This window comes from Triturus cristatus, chromosome 5_1, assembly GCF_964204655.1.
Source record: "Triturus cristatus chromosome 5_1, aTriCri1.1, whole genome shotgun sequence".
Taxonomy (NCBI): Eukaryota; Metazoa; Chordata; class Amphibia; order Caudata; family Salamandridae; genus Triturus; species Triturus cristatus.
Window position 1 is genome coordinate 804,420,870 of NC_140587.1, and position 15,417 is coordinate 804,436,286.

At 45.9% G+C, this 15,417-nt stretch overlaps 1 protein-coding gene across 1 annotated transcript in view; it reads left to right on the plus strand.

Moving 5' to 3' along the window:
* The window catches only part of EMILIN2 (elastin microfibril interfacer 2), a 236,171-nt gene that overhangs the window by 142,710 nt on the left and 78,044 nt on the right, over positions 1 to 15,417 (plus strand). The window contains exon 4 of the mRNA XM_085605825.1: positions 4,902 to 6,815. Within this exon, the coding sequence (XP_085461951.1) occupies positions 4,902 to 6,815 (1,914 nt within the window). The remainder of the gene's footprint in view (positions 1 to 4,901; positions 6,816 to 15,417) is intronic.

The window sequence follows — 15,417 nt, forward strand, 5'->3', positions numbered from 1 at the left end:
CTGCAATTTAGAAATCTAAGCAGACGTGTAAACCTCAGTCTGGCATCATTTCATATGCAGGCATCCCCCATGCAGGTATTTTCTGACTCCCAACAGTAGGTACAACAGAAACGTAATGCTTTTATAATATATTCCCCATTATTTGTGCTCAAAACTATCTCAAAATCATAACAAACTAGGAAAAAAAACCAATCCCAGTGCTGCTCTGTTAATTAGGCCAGCCTATCACAGCTTGGCTTTGTCAGCAACCGACCAATGACAATGTGTCTTTGTGGTCACGTCTCACCAGTCACAGTGGGGCTCCCTGGCCAACTAGTCAATCACAGTGCAACTTCTTTGTGAAGAGTAAAACAATTGCAGAACCTTTTTATATTGATTTTAAACTAAATAAACCCCTTATCTGTACAACCTAAAAATGATTCAGAAAGTCAAATTAAAGCAAAATCTCTCAACCAATTAAAATCAACGGAACACCAAAAACAGCACTTCTGACTGTACCGTTTGAAGTTTCAATTCACACTAGGCAGATCCCCGTCACTCCGCAGTCTGCCCAGGTTAATGTACTCACTCCCGTGCAGTTAGGAGTAGGGTACACTAAGCAGACAATCCTGAAAAAGAAATTTGTTCGTTCAGAAATCCCTGTCAGTGTGGTATGCGGTGCCTAGCGCTACACACTACCTTATGCAGAAAGTAATACAATATATCGAGATCTTGGATTTTGACTACTCCGCTAACCCAATCAACCAATAAACAAATAGGTTCACAAATTCAAATAATGCATCAATAAAACAGTGATCAATCCACCAATCGAACCCACAATCAACATTGCATATCCATACATCTCACAAAGAATAGAAATGCATATCTCAAACTCATACTTCTGCACTCTCTGAATAAACATACAACACCCACAAATCAATGCACCCTATTCATACTTGCACTCTAGACTAGATCATTCAGGAATGCACTGCAAATCACCTCTTGAGCAACTCCAGTACCTTAGTATCTGGCGGCGTTCCAGAAAAAGTCCACTGTTCTCTCTGACTGGGCACTAGGGACTAGGAAAGCCTTTTGGTGACCTCATTAAAGAGGGGGTGCTTGTTTAAAACTCAACCACCATCTACTATCAATTTGTGGCAGCAGAACCTCATACCCTAATATTTTGGACACCCCAAAATTCGAATCACCACAAAATGTATCACAGGCAGTTCTGCTCCATGTTGATCTTGTGTAAAAAGGCAGCCTCCCCCTAAATAACTTTAGTAGAGTAGCAAAATAAATCAGTTGGACCGCTCAATAATTGAGTTCAAGATCAGAGGAAAGTCAAAGGGTTTTATTACAAAATTTCCAGAATCAGGCTGTACATAATAATTGCCATGAAAGCTCAAATACAGACTTGTACACAGGGCCGGACTGGGAACCACAACCGGCCCTGGCAAAGTGCTCGGCCGGCCCCCTCCCCCCCTCCCCTGCTTATACATAGTAGTCAAAAGTAGAAATAATTCCCAGTCCCAAGTAAGCATAGAAATCAGGAAAGAAATGGGCGGCATCCCTAGTAGCTCCAAGAAAAGCTCAAACATCTATGGCTCACCCCAAAAAGCAAGAGGTTCTTATACATATTTCTTGCATATTACATTAGTGAAACATCAAACTCACTGTGACATGATTGGAAGTAACAATTCTCTCATAAATCAGAATAGTCTACGTCACAACCTAAATTCATTAGCACTATCCTACTTTTAAGAAAGCATAAAACATCCTCCATGTTAGTGCTATCCAGAGGTGTTTAAACAAAACCTTTAGACCAATGATACTTAAAGTATGGCCTGGGGGCCGCATGTGGCCCTCCTGACCTTTACGTGTGGCTGCCTGGTCTAGAGCAGTCCTGGGCTAATGTTTTTATATCTCGGTACTAGCATAAAAATATGTTAAATAAACCGACAAGCATTTATGTAAAGGTTAATTGAATTTAAAGAAAGCAAGTAACCAGGGTGTGCATACCACTTAACTTTGGGAACACCTTCATTTATAAAGGCATCTTGCAGTAAAAGTATGAAGAAGTCTGTTAATAACTCATTAACATGCATAACCGTTTCACCTTAGTAAGTTTCATTTTCAGTGCTTTGAGAATGTTTTTTTTTTGTGTGATAGTTTTCAAGCATGAATTGGGAAACGTTCATTCTTCCCTGATAACAATGCCAATAGTGTATGAAGAGGCAAGTCAGTTGTTGTGTACTTTTTGGGGGCCGGGGTTTCTGTTATACATGAACAACATATAGATTATTAAATCAAACACAGGGAAAGGTTTTGTACTGCACACATCCTGAAGTCATGTATGTTTGAGGTCCACATATGTGAAAATGAAGAAAAAGGAGGGAAAAATAATTACCTAGGATCACACAGTTTGGTTAAGCGGAGAAGTTTTTGGTTAAACATTGTACAATTCAGACACTAGATGCTTGCTTTTATCAATGCGGGCCTCGGTCATATCACAGACCAAATTTGCGGCCCCTGGGAAAATGTTTGTGAGTACCCATGCTTTAGACAAGGAACCTTTTGTGCTGATGAATAAGACTAGCCTCAGCGGAAGGACTTTTGGAAAAATGTTACAGTTAGGAACACTAGAAAGTTCATTCAGAGCACAAGAAGAAAATTATCAACTTATCGTTGTTCTGCAAAACTGTGGGGAGTAAAGATGTGCAGGCGAACCAGATTTGGGGGCGGGGGGGGGGGGGGGGGTGAGTGCAGGAGTGAAAACAGCATCAAACTGCATCTATTTTAATCCAAGATGCAGTTTCATGTAAAAATGTGGCATAACTAAATCATGTTAATAAACACATTTTTGTAAGTTGTATTAAACTTTGTTCAACTGCAATCATATTAATTCAGCATTTGTGTATTGGTTCTCAAATAAAAATCACTATTCACCATTATTATCTTTCCATGAAAACATAAAACCAGAAAAATGTGACTACACATATGATGTCAATAAGGAACTTTGAATTGGGGTATATTTACTAAAAGTTAATGCATCGCAGGGCAGCAAGCAAAGTTGCTAAGATTCGTTGTGTGAACGAGAGAGAGGTGAACAGCGCCATAGCTACTAAGATGTGGCACTGTTCAGCTCTCATCCTCCTCTGGCGCATTTGAGGTTGTCTGGTACCAACGCAGGCACCCCTGCAGCATAATAGAAGGGTTCATGCGTTATGGGCAGGATCGTTTTTGTGCCAGAACAGTGCTTAATTTGAGCCGATGGTTTCCGGTGCTCAGCACCAGCACTTAATCATCAACACCAGCGCTTTTTATGACCACCAGTCAAGGACACATTAATTTATGGTAGGCACAGGGAGATTAAATGATTTGCCCAAAATCACAGTATGTTGAGCCGACGCTGAAACTCGAACCTGGTTTACCCCAGCTCTGAAGTCGACCGCTCTGGCCATTACGCCCCATCCTCTCTCCACTTTCATGGTTAGTAGTTGGTTCTGTTTTAGGCGAAGCTTACAGGAGAAATGGGCTGGTGCAAGCTGCCTACAGATGATAGCCCGGCACATCTTTTTTTTCTTTTTTTCTTTTTACAAATTAATCACTGTTCCAGAAGGAATACCTTCCTGCACAAAAACAATCCTAAGAGGCAATTTACTCTTGCTATGCATGATGCATTCTGCATTATGCATAGAAATGGGAAATAATGAAGAGAAATAAATGTATTTATCCTTTTTGCGCCACTGTCATGGTGGTTTCTCATTTTGGCACAATCACAGGTTTACTGTTTTCAGTAAAACTGGAATTACGTCAAATTCTACGGTTGGATGCACAGCAATGCCCATTCTCCACCCATGAACGCCTGTCACTATGAAATGTAACGTAACGTAGCGCATGCTGGTGCGTCACTTTACATTTCTTTACAAAGTCAAGGAAGGGCAGCCAAATTGCCCCATGCATGGCTTTGTAAATCATACTTAAGCCTTTGCTTTGCTCTGCTTTGCCTTGTGTCACCTTAGACAACGCAAATGCTTTGTAATTCAGGGCCTAAATCCCTCTGCAAATATTACCTGCACTTGGATGGAAAACAATTGATTTTATGAAAACATGAAACTTTGGGGCACATGCATCAAGCCTGCATTTTGCGATTTCTAAATAGCGAATTTTACCGATTCGCTATTTAGAAATCGCTAAATGCAATGCATGTTGGAATCGCAAAAAAAATGCGATTCCTTAAAATTCCTCAATTGCGACTCGCAAATTGCGAGTCGCAATTAAGGATTTGATTCCCATTCATTCCTATGGGCCTAGAGGCCCATAGGAATGAATGGGAATTGCATGCGCAATTTGAGAGTACTCCATAGGTACTCGCAAATTGCGCATGCAATTTCAAGGGTGCAAGGGTTCCAAAAGCATACCCTGTTGCATCCCTGAAATTCCCCTTTTTCCATATGTTGCGCACACACATGCTCCAAGGGCATGTGTGTGTGTAAAATGTGACTTTAAAAAATGCACTATAGTGCATTTTTCAAAGCAGTCACAAATTACCATCAACTTCAGTTTGATGGTAATTTGCGATTCCTAATAGCGAAATTGCAATCATTTTTTGCTTAATTCATTGCATTGCAAATGCAAAAATACCGGTCACAAAGGGACAGATTCTGCAAATCTGCCCGTTTGCGACCGGTTTTTGGTTTGATGCATGGGGCCCTAAGTTCTGTTTGTTTCCTGTGTAAAGCAACGGTGCTAATTAGCATAATAATATTAGTTTTATTTGGTTTCATGACAGTGTAAGATAGTTACAGAATTATAAAATAGTACACACTTCCGTCAATATTTTGTTGTTGTTTTTATATGTTTTACATATTTTTGAAAGACCGCAATTATGATTCATGTCTTTATCACTTGTTTTGCAGAAGAGGAAAAGAAAGGACCACGGGAATCCAATGAGCCTCAAGAAAAAAAGGTGAAGTTTCTGGAGGACGAGTTGTTTCGACTCACTCAAACAGTACTAAATCTACAAACGTCACTAGCTGGAGTGAATGAAAACCTCAAGCTCACTGTCCAGGAGGATGTCAGTAAAATATTAGTGCCATGGTTGAACAATCTGCCGAGGACCGAAGGTGCCCTAGGTGGTGAAACAGAAACTATACTTTTCCCTACTCCGAGCGGTAAGGAAAGGGAAGGAGGCTCTGAAGACCTCATTTCCGAACTATCTGGGGTCAAAGAGGATTTGAAGATTAAGGATGAAAAACTAGAGGAGCTGTATGAGAAAGTAATGGGCTATGAGAGGCAGCTAAAAGAGCTTCAGGAAGCAGCCCAAGTTCAGAAAACAGCATCATCTAGTGTGTCAACTCAAGCATACATTGACACCAAATTTGAGGCCCTCAGAGATGAAATGCTTGACGGCATTGAGAGAAAGATGGCAGATCTGAAAAACTCTTGTGAGTATAAAATAACAAATGTCCAACAGCAATGTGAAGACTATGAAGCCAGCTGTTTAGGATTGGTGGAACTCGTTCAAGAAAAGGAAAAGGGCATAATGAAAGAAGTTAACGAGCTTCGAACTCAGATTAAAACATCGTCAAATCAGACACATGTTGCTGATAGCGATGTTGAATTTAATCAGTGGATGAAGACTTTGGATCAAAAAATTGAAAGAGTCTCAGAGGCTCACAGAGTCTTAAATGTCCGCGTTGACAATGAACTGAGGCACATAAGCACTCAGAAGTTTGAAGACATCTTTACTGAAAGACTGGATGAGCTTGATGCTAAAATCAATGTGACTGACAAAAATGCTGAAGAGCATTGCTACTACATCGAGGGAAGCCTCAGAGAACATATCACTAGCGAGGTCGAGACACTGAAATCTCTAATTGATGGAAGACTACAGTCGATTGAAGATACGTTTGGAACAACTATACTAGAGTTGGCAAATAACACGTCTCTTGAGGGAACGTTTGTTCGCCAAGGACCATTGCCACCCAGTGAAGCGGGATCCTCAAATCAGCAGCTGACGATAGAAATGAGCGATCTCAAAGACAAAATGGACACCATTGAAAGACTTTGCCAGGTCAAATGTCAACCTTTGACCCACAACAATGATGACTACCAAAGAGATATTGAAAGCCTCAGTTACAAACAAACCCTTTTGCTCCTAAAAGCAGAAGATCATTTTGAAATTTTGAAAACACTAAATGATACGATGTACAAGAAGTTCAAATCTATAGAGGAAAATACATTTGGAATTCAAACTGTGCAGGGAGACTTAGGCCTTATGCGATTGAACCTGAACAACATTTATGAAGATGTCAGATTGCTGCAGAATGATCTTGTCAGCTGCAAGGAGCAACTCCTGGATGTCAACTCTACTTGTAAAAGTGTACAACTGGGAATCTTCCAGAAAGTGGAAGACATGCAGAAAACTGTTTCAAACCACTCCTTACTCTCGGCTACCAATGATCAATGCTGTAACCAACTGAGAGAAAGACTAGAGTTGATGCACAGTGGAGTTAGTCAAGATCTTGGCAAATGTGAGGAAACTACTGAAAGTATTCAGAAAGAGATCTCTGGGGTTGACACCAGAGTTTCCCACGTAGAGAAGGTTTGTGGCAAGCTTGACACAATCTCTGGCAGTTTGCAAAGGATTAAAGAAGGCCTGAACAAACATGTTACCAGTTTGTGGACCTGTGTTCATCACATCAATGCAACCATCAGATCCCATTCTACCGACCTTCATGGGCTGAAGAATTCGGCACAAATATTTGAAAGGCAAATCGTTAAAATCACCACTGACCTACAGGATTTCATAAAAAATCAACCTGATACACGTAAGTGCATTCTACCTTCATTTTATGATCTTTAAGTGAGAGAAAAAATATTAGCATCTTTCTCACATAGCACTTTTCAACCTTGCTGATCTGCACAGACATTTACAATAAGTCATAATATTACTATTATTGCTACCACTCATTAGGCACAGCTGGTATTACAACCATCAACCAGCCCCCCTAGCTAATGCCTTTTGCATGTTCACTGCCAAATACCGATAGAAGAGTATGTAGTGTAGGTGTTTTTGAAACCCAAATAGCAAATCCCCTTTCAAAAACTGGAGGAAAATCAGACAAATGGCGCATCAAAAGTGGCAAGATGAAAATGAATTCACAGTATGCTGTATCTCCGTGTCTCGTTCTGTATCTCTTCTTCTCTCACCCTCTCTGCACACTTCCTCAAACTCTCTCTTGCTTTCTTTTTCACCCTACTTGAATCCCTTCTGTCCTAGAATGCCGCAACTGTCTTGGGGGTGCGCATCTACCGCACCCAGCACGACCTGTTGGAGGGGAATGTGGGGAGGGCGATCGCGGGCCTGGCGGGCAGTATCGGATTCTGGAACACTCTCCCACTCTCGGTAGCTGGGCGGGTGGCGCTACTGAAGATGGTGGCGCTCCCACGCCTGTTGTATTTTTTCCGCACGCTCCCTATCTGGGTGCCGGTGTCGCTCTTCCGCAAACTCACAGCCATGATCACGGGCTTTATATGGGGGGCTGGCAGGCGGCGGGTGGCGCTGACCACGCTGCGACGGCCCAGAGCCGAGGGAGGGCTCGCGGTACCCGACTTTGAGTGGTATTATTTGGCTGCCCAGCTACAATGGCTCACGCAGGCAGTGGCTCGGGAATTTAGAGGCCCTGAAGGCCCGCAGGGCAGAATGATCCCGCGACACGTGCTTTCTTTTATCGTTTTCCAACAGCGACTCGAGCTGTCACAATTAACGCTCGAAGAGCGAACGCTCCGGCTGTGTTGGAACCGAAGCCTGCGGAGGGCCGGCACTGCTCACCCCTACGCCCCGGAGATCCCTTTGGGTATGTGCACGGCCCTCCCCCACGGCGGGGACTGGTCTGGGCTGGCCCGCTGGGAGGACCTCGGGATACAGATGGTGGGGGACCTGTATCTGAATGGAGAGCTTCAGCCATTCCAGGGGCGGCAGGACTCGTTTGGGATCCCGCGGGGCGACTATCTCCTCCACGCGACCTTGGTGGCAGCTTTACAAAAGCACTGGAACGCAGGGCTCTCGGAACCGCGGACTGCGGCCGGCTGTCAATATGTGGTCATGGCGGCGGGCACAATCAAGGCCTCTATCAGAGAATGGCTACGGAACATCTAGCTCCTCTGACTGCGTTGAAGGATAAATGGGAAATAGATATCGGGAAACCCATCCCGGAGCTGACGTGGCCCACGCTGCAGAGAAGGGCCTGGAAGAGCACGCGTAATGCCCGGTTTCAACTGGTGCAGTACTTCACCCTGCATAGGGCGTACCTGACGCCAGCTAAATTATTTCAGTATTTTGGGGGCCCCACACCGCAATGTCCTCGTTGTGGGGAGGAGGGGGCTGACTTTAAGCACATGTTCTGGTCCTGTGACACATTAAGCTGCTATTGGGAGGAGGTCGTCGACTGCTTGGCCCAAGTGACAGGGCGGGAATTGCGGGTGGAAATGGGAGTTTGTCTGCTGCTATGGTTTCCCCACACGCCGCGCACGAAAATCACGAGCAAGTTTTGCGACCTGGGGCTGGTGGTGGCCAAAAGAGAAATCACCCTACACTGGAAGTCGAGGACGGGTCCCAGCTTCGCGAGGTGGAGGGCGACCTTTACCAAGTGGGCGGGTAGCGAGGGCACGCTCCGGCTGCAACTTGCGCTTCGGGGCAACGATGATAGGGCGCTGGACATGGCTCGGGCATGGGAGGCGCTGGTGGTTGACCTCCAGGGGTGGGGAATGGAGGGGGAGGGGGGCCCTGCAGCCCTGGAGCACCCGGCGGGAATCTAGGGGTGGAGTGACACTAGCTGGCTCGCTCATGGGGCGGGGGGGCTTTCCTTTTCCTTTCTGCTTGAGCCTGATTATGGGGGTGGGGAGTAGCCCGCGGCTCCTAACACAGCTCCTTACGAGAGAGGCTTATCCTGGTATCTGTCGCCACGGCACACTGACATGGGGGTGGAGGGAGGGCGCGTTTGTTCAGGGGAGGGTTGGGGGACAGTGCATTGGTAGTTGGAAGTGGCTCGGATTGTACTTGGACATGGGTTATATAAGCAGGTGGCGGCCACTGTCCTGATTGTGGATGACAACTGTGATTGAGTAATGCAATAAAAATTGTTTTTGCAAAAAAAAAAAAAAAATAGAATGCCGCAACTGTTGCTCCTGCCTCCTGCAGGGTACAACTTCTTTCATCTTAGCCTCAATTACAGCAGATGTGTAAAATCAAAGTTTTTGGTTTATTTTATTTAATATGTAAGTTTAAATTGTTTTAAAAAACTTCTGAACATCAAAAACTATTTCATAAACATCAACAAAGTGCTAAAAAATATCACAAAAGTCTAAAAAAGCTTCTTTACACATAAGAGACTTATGTAATGAGGAAACATTTCTCATTTGGATTAACAATGGGTAGTTGAAAGTTAACTTTTATTTATTTAGGGCAATACAAACAAAAAGCATATGTTCCAACTTTCGTTTGGTGGACTTGTAGAATCTTTCAAGCCCTATCACTTTCAAAAGAGGAAGATGATCAGTAGCGGTGAGCCAGGTCCCAGGGGCAATCAAAAAATATAGTGCGGGGGCCTGGGACCGACACCACTCCGGGGCCATGCTGATTACATGGTGAGAAGCACGCAGCCCCCTCGCAGCCCCTTGGACCGCCACCTCCACGGGGCTTTAATGATTACACACGGGGTCACGCAGCACCCCGCAGCCCTGACAGCCGCCACTTCCCGGGGCTCTGATTTGAAAGAAATATGTGGGGGGCTTGAGCCCCCCACACTGCCCCGGGACCACCTCCTCCCCGGGGCATACATACATTAAGTTCGGGGGTCCGTTGCGGACCCTCGGCCCTGGGGACCACCACCTCCCCAGGGCTTTTTACATGTTGGGAGGGGGCCATGCAGCCCCCCTCCTGGAGTGCTCCTGGGCCCTGGGGACCTCCACCCCCCAGAGCCGACTCCAGCAATGTCCCAGGGTGTCCACCCCGGGACATTGCAGTTTGCAATCGCAGGACGGTAGCCGTGCTCCCGCCCTGCCATAGCAAACATCTGCTTTGCTTTGTGGAAGTGAGAGCAGGAAACCTTCTACAAAGAAAAGCAGATTGCTTTTGGACAAGGGGAGTTGCATGTCAGCAGCTCACCTTGTCCAAAAGCAATGCCGGCTGGGACTGCGGAGGCATTGGGGCTCCCCCCCGCGATCCCCAACAAAGAGGCCAGGCCCGGGGGATGCGGTCCCCGGGGCCAAAAGTGGCCCAGTGAAGAGTGGCCACTCTGCCCCCCCTTCCCATTTTCATTAAAAAAAAAAAATAAAAATAAGGCCAGGCCCTGGGGAATGGGGTCCCCGGGGCCAGAAGTGGCCCAGGAAAGGGGGGGCCATGTGGCCCCCCTCCCCATATTAAAAAACAGAAAAAGAGTCCAGGCCCCGGGGATGTGGTCCCTGGGGATAGAAGTGGCCCAGGGAAGGGGGGCCACATGGCCCACCTTCCATGAAAAAAAAAATAAGAGGCCAGACCCCCGGGGGATGGGGTCCCTAGGGTCAGAAGTAGCCCATGGAAGGGGGGCCACGATGCCCCCATTCCATGAAAAAAAACTATTAAAAAACCGAGGCAATGCCCCGGTGCCAATAATGGCCTCAGGAGGGGGGGCCTCCCTCCTTAAAAATAAGTTTTGAAAAAATAATTACATATGTGGCCATGCCCCAGAGGATGGGGTACCCGGGGCCGAAATCGGCCATGGGTGGGGTCCGCGCAGCCCCCTTCCCGTTTTTTTTTTAAAACAAAAAAATGCTAAGCACTGGGGGAATGGGGTCCCCAGGGCTCAAAAATAATTAAGGGAACTGGCACACAGCCACCCTTCCGAAAACCAAAGTAAAAAAAAGCTGGCATCTCACCCGAGGCCCCGCCCCCGTCCCTGCACCACTGTGCAAATGCGCCTCCTGGCACGTTCTGGATTGGGGGAGTAAGCCCCTGTGAATACTAAGGGTCCTTAGGGGCCAACTAGCCCACCAGGTACCTCCAGTAAGCCCCATACAGTGGGATTGCTGAGAGGTGGTCTGAGGTCACACCCCTTTGTATACCATTCTGCAAATGCGCCTGTTGGTGCTCTGCTAGTGGGGCTAGGAGGTTCCTTTGTGTCCTGAGGAATTCAGGACTAAACTGTCTTCATCCCCCAAGCAGCAGTGCGCCAGGAGCTGCGTTTGCAGAGTGGTGTAAAAAGGGTGTGTGGCCTTGGACCACCTCTCAGCAATCCAGCTGTGTGGGGCTTACTAGAGATAACAGGAGGGCTAGTTTGCCCACAGGGACCCTCCGGAGATCAGAGGACTTCATCCTCCAACCAAGAGCACACCAGGAGGTGCGTTTGCAGAGTGGTGGGCAAAGGGGCACGGCCTGCTTTGAGAACTTAGCAGTCCTGCTGTGTGGAACTTACTGGAGGTAATAGAAGGGGTAATTGGCCCCCAAGAATGTTCTTGGGGGCCAATTACCCCTCCTGTTACCTCCAGTAAGTCCCATACAGTGGGATTGCTAAGAAGTCTTTGGAGGCCATGCCCCCCTTCTCCACCACTCTGCCAACTCGCCTCCTGGCACACTGCTCGTTGGGGGATGATGCAAACCTGACTACTAGTTAAAGAAGCATTTGGAATGTAATAGGTCTTGCATTTGCAAAAGTTACGGCTATTGGCATTGTAAATGTTAAAGTTTTTTACTAATGTTTTTTGGAGTGGAGTGGATATAAGTTGTGTGTAGTGGAATTATGCGGTATGTTGTGTAGTGAAATTATGTGGATAGAAAGCATGTGGTATTTAGTGTATAGGAATTATGTAGAGTGAGATTATGTATTATGGAGAGTAATTATGTGGTATGGAAGTCTGTGTTGTGGAGTGGTAACTTCAGGTTTAGTCTTCTTCGTTTCCATAGAAGCTAAACTATAAACTCAATGAGACAAAAATAGAAGGAACCACTGAGGAGCACTTTTGGACCTAGTCAGAGTTATGAGCAGGGCCAGTGGAATTATGCGACTATTTGGCTGCACCGACATTTGCACAGTTATACTTTTTCCGCATTTGCCACATCCATCATTTGCTGCATAATCTTCAGATTTGAGCAAAAGAAACCTTGTTTTTAGCTCAAACGTTACCACAAATGCAGCGACAAGTGTTACAGCGTGTTGGAAGGCCCTTGGCAAACCTAGAATGGTCTCCTGTTACTTATTGCTAAATGTTGGTATTAAATTGGTACTAATGGTGTGCAAACCACTCTTGCTTCTTTCTGCGCCCCTCTTGCCTCTTTCTGTATTTCTGTTGCTTCTTTTTGTACCTTTTTTTCTTTTTCTGAACTTCTTTTGTCTCTTTCTGCTCATCTCTTCCACTTTCTGCACCTCTCTTGCCTCTTTCTGCACCTCTCTTCCTTCTTTCTGCACCTCACTTGCTTCTTTTTGTACCCCTCTTGCCTCTTTCTGCACCTCTCTTGCCTGTTTCTGTACTTCTATTGCAAATTTCTGTACCCCTCTTGCCTCTTTCTGCACCCTTCTTCCCTCTTTCTGCACCTCTTTTGCCTCTTTTTGTACCCCTGTTCCCTCTTTCTGCACCTCTCCTGCCTCTTTCTGCACCCCTCTTACCTCTTTCTACACCTCTGTTGCTTCTTTCTGCACTTCTCCGGCTTCTTTCGGCACCTCTGTTGCTTCTTTCTGTACCCCACTTGCATTTTTATTCACCCTTCTTCCCTCTGTGCAACTCACTTGCCTCTTTCTGCACCTCTCTTCCCTCTTTCTGTACCCCTCTTGCCTCTTTGTGCACTTCAGCCAAGCGAGTCGGGGCCCATCAACGGTGTGTCAGACACCTTCAATTATTCCACACAACACAAGTTACGCTTCGTAACATGAAACAGGCCACTCCAGCGTGCTGTTGCATTTCTTCATTTCTTTATTGGAGACAAGAGCAGCATGACGCGTTTCCCTCCCTCGAGGCTTAATCATATGCAAAGTCTATGGATGAGTTTGTTAGCATATTTAAACGTAACTCCAAACATTGAAGAAGGACTGATGTCCACCAGTTCAATTTAAAACGGCAGTCGGTGCTCTGAAAATAAATGTACATTTCGGAATTACATGAAATTCCGCCGTTATAGTTAGTTCAGCTAACTATAACTCGCGCCCCCTGAAAGCACTGCTGATGACATCACATATTACATCATTCATGACATGGTCAGTGACATCACTGATGACATCATCCAGTGACTGTGTGTTTCTTTAAAGTTTAAATATGTTTTATATATATGCCAAGGTGTATTGAAGAATGAGTGGGTGTATAAGTGTCTGGATGGAGGATATAGTAGGTGTGTGACTGACTGATTACATGCATTTTTATTCACCCTTCTTCCCTCTGTGCAACTCACTTGCCTCTTTCTGCACCTCTCTTCCCTCTTTCTGTACCCCTCTTGCCTCTTTGTGCACTTCTGTTCCTTCTTTCTGCACCCCTCTTGCCTCTTTCTGCACTTCTCTTGTAAATTTCTGTACCCCTCTTGCCTCTTTCTGCACCCCTCTTCCTACTTTCTACACCTCTCTTGCTTCTTTCTGCACTTCTCTTGCTTCTTTCTCCACCTCTCTTGTTTCTTTCTGCACCTCTCTTGTTTCTTTCTGCACCTCTCTTGCTTCTTTCTGCACCCTTCTTCCCTTTTTTTCATCCCTCTTGCCTCTTACTGCAGTTCTATTACCATTTTTTCTGCACCTCTCTTGCCTCTTTCTGCACCTCAATTGCCTCTTTCTGCACTTCTCTTGTTTCTTTCTACACCTCTATTGCTTCTTTCAGCAATTCTCTATCCTCTTTCTGTACCTCTCTTGCTTGTGTCTGCACCTCTCTTGCATCTTTCAGCACCTCACTTGCCTCTTTCTGCACCTCACTTGCCTCTTTCTGCACCCCTCTTCCCTCTTTGTGCAATTCTATTGCCCCTTTCTACACCACTCTTACCTCTTTCCGCACCACTCTTGCCTCTTTCTGCACTGCTCTTGGTTCTTTCTGCACCTCTTTTGCAAATGTCTGCATCCCTCTTTCCTGTTTCTGCACCCCTATTCCCTCTTTGTCCATCTCTCTTGCTTCTTTCTGCACTGCTCATGCTTCTTTCTGCACATCCCTTGCAAATGTCTATATCCCTCGTGCCTCTTTCTGCACCCCTGTTGCCTCTTTCTGTACCTTTCTTGCCTCTTTCTGCACCACTCATGCCTCTTTCTGTACCTCTGTTGCCTCTTTCTGCACTTCTCTTGCCTCTTTCTGCACCCTTCATGCCTCTTTCAGCACATCTGTTGCTTCTTTCAGCACTTCTCTTCTGTCTTTCTGCACCCTCCTATCTCTTTCTGTATCCCTCTCTTTGTTCACCTCTCCTACCCCTTTCTGCACCCCTCTAGCCTCTTTTTGCACCTCTGTTGGTTCTTTCTGCTCTGCTCTTGGTTCTTTCTGTACCTCTTTTGCAAATATCTGCATCCCTCTTGCCTGTTTCTGCACCCCTCTTCCCTCTTTGTCCATCTCTCTTGCTTCTTTCTGCACTGCTCATGCTTCTTTCTGCACATCTCTTGCAAATTTCTATATCCCTCTTGCCTCTTTCTCCACCTCTGTTGCTTCTTTCTGTTTTTCTCTTGCTTTCTGCACCCCTTGCCTCTTTCTGTACCTCTCTTGCCTCTTTGTGCACCTCTCCTGCCTCATTCTGTACCTATCTTCCCTCTTTCTGCACCTCACTTGCCTCTTTCTACACTTCTCGCTTCTTTCTACACCTCTGTTGCTTCTTTCAGCAATTCTCTTACCTCTTTCTGCACTTCTCCTGCCTGTTTCAGCACCTCTCTTGCCTCTTTCTGCAGTTCTCTTGCCTCCTTCTACACCTCTGTTGCTTCTTTCTGCACTTCTCTTACCTCTTTCTGCACCCCTGTTACTTTATTCTGCACTTCTCATGCTTCTTTCTGAACTCCTGTTGTCTCTTTCTGCCCCTCACTTGCCTCTTTCTACACCTCTCTTGCTTTTCCCTGCACTTCTCTTGCTTCTTTATACACCTCTGTTGCTTCTTTCAGCAATTCTCTTGCTTCTTTCTGTACCTCTCTTGCCTCTTTCTGTACCTCTCTTGCCTCTTTCTGTACCTCTCTTGCCTCTTTCTGTACCTCTCTTGCCTCTTTCTGCACCTCTCTTGCCTCTTTCTGCACCTCTCTTGCCTCTTTCTGTACCTCACTTGCTTCTTTCTGCATCCTCTTGCCTCTTTCTGCACCCCTCTTCCTCTGTGCAACTCTCTTGCCTCTTTCTACACCCCTATTCCCTCTTTCTGCACCACTCTTGCCTCTTTCAGCACCTCTGTTGCTTCTTTCTGCACTTCTCTTCCTTCTTTCTGCACCCCTCCTGCCTCTTTCTGTATCCCTCTTGCCGCTTTGTGCA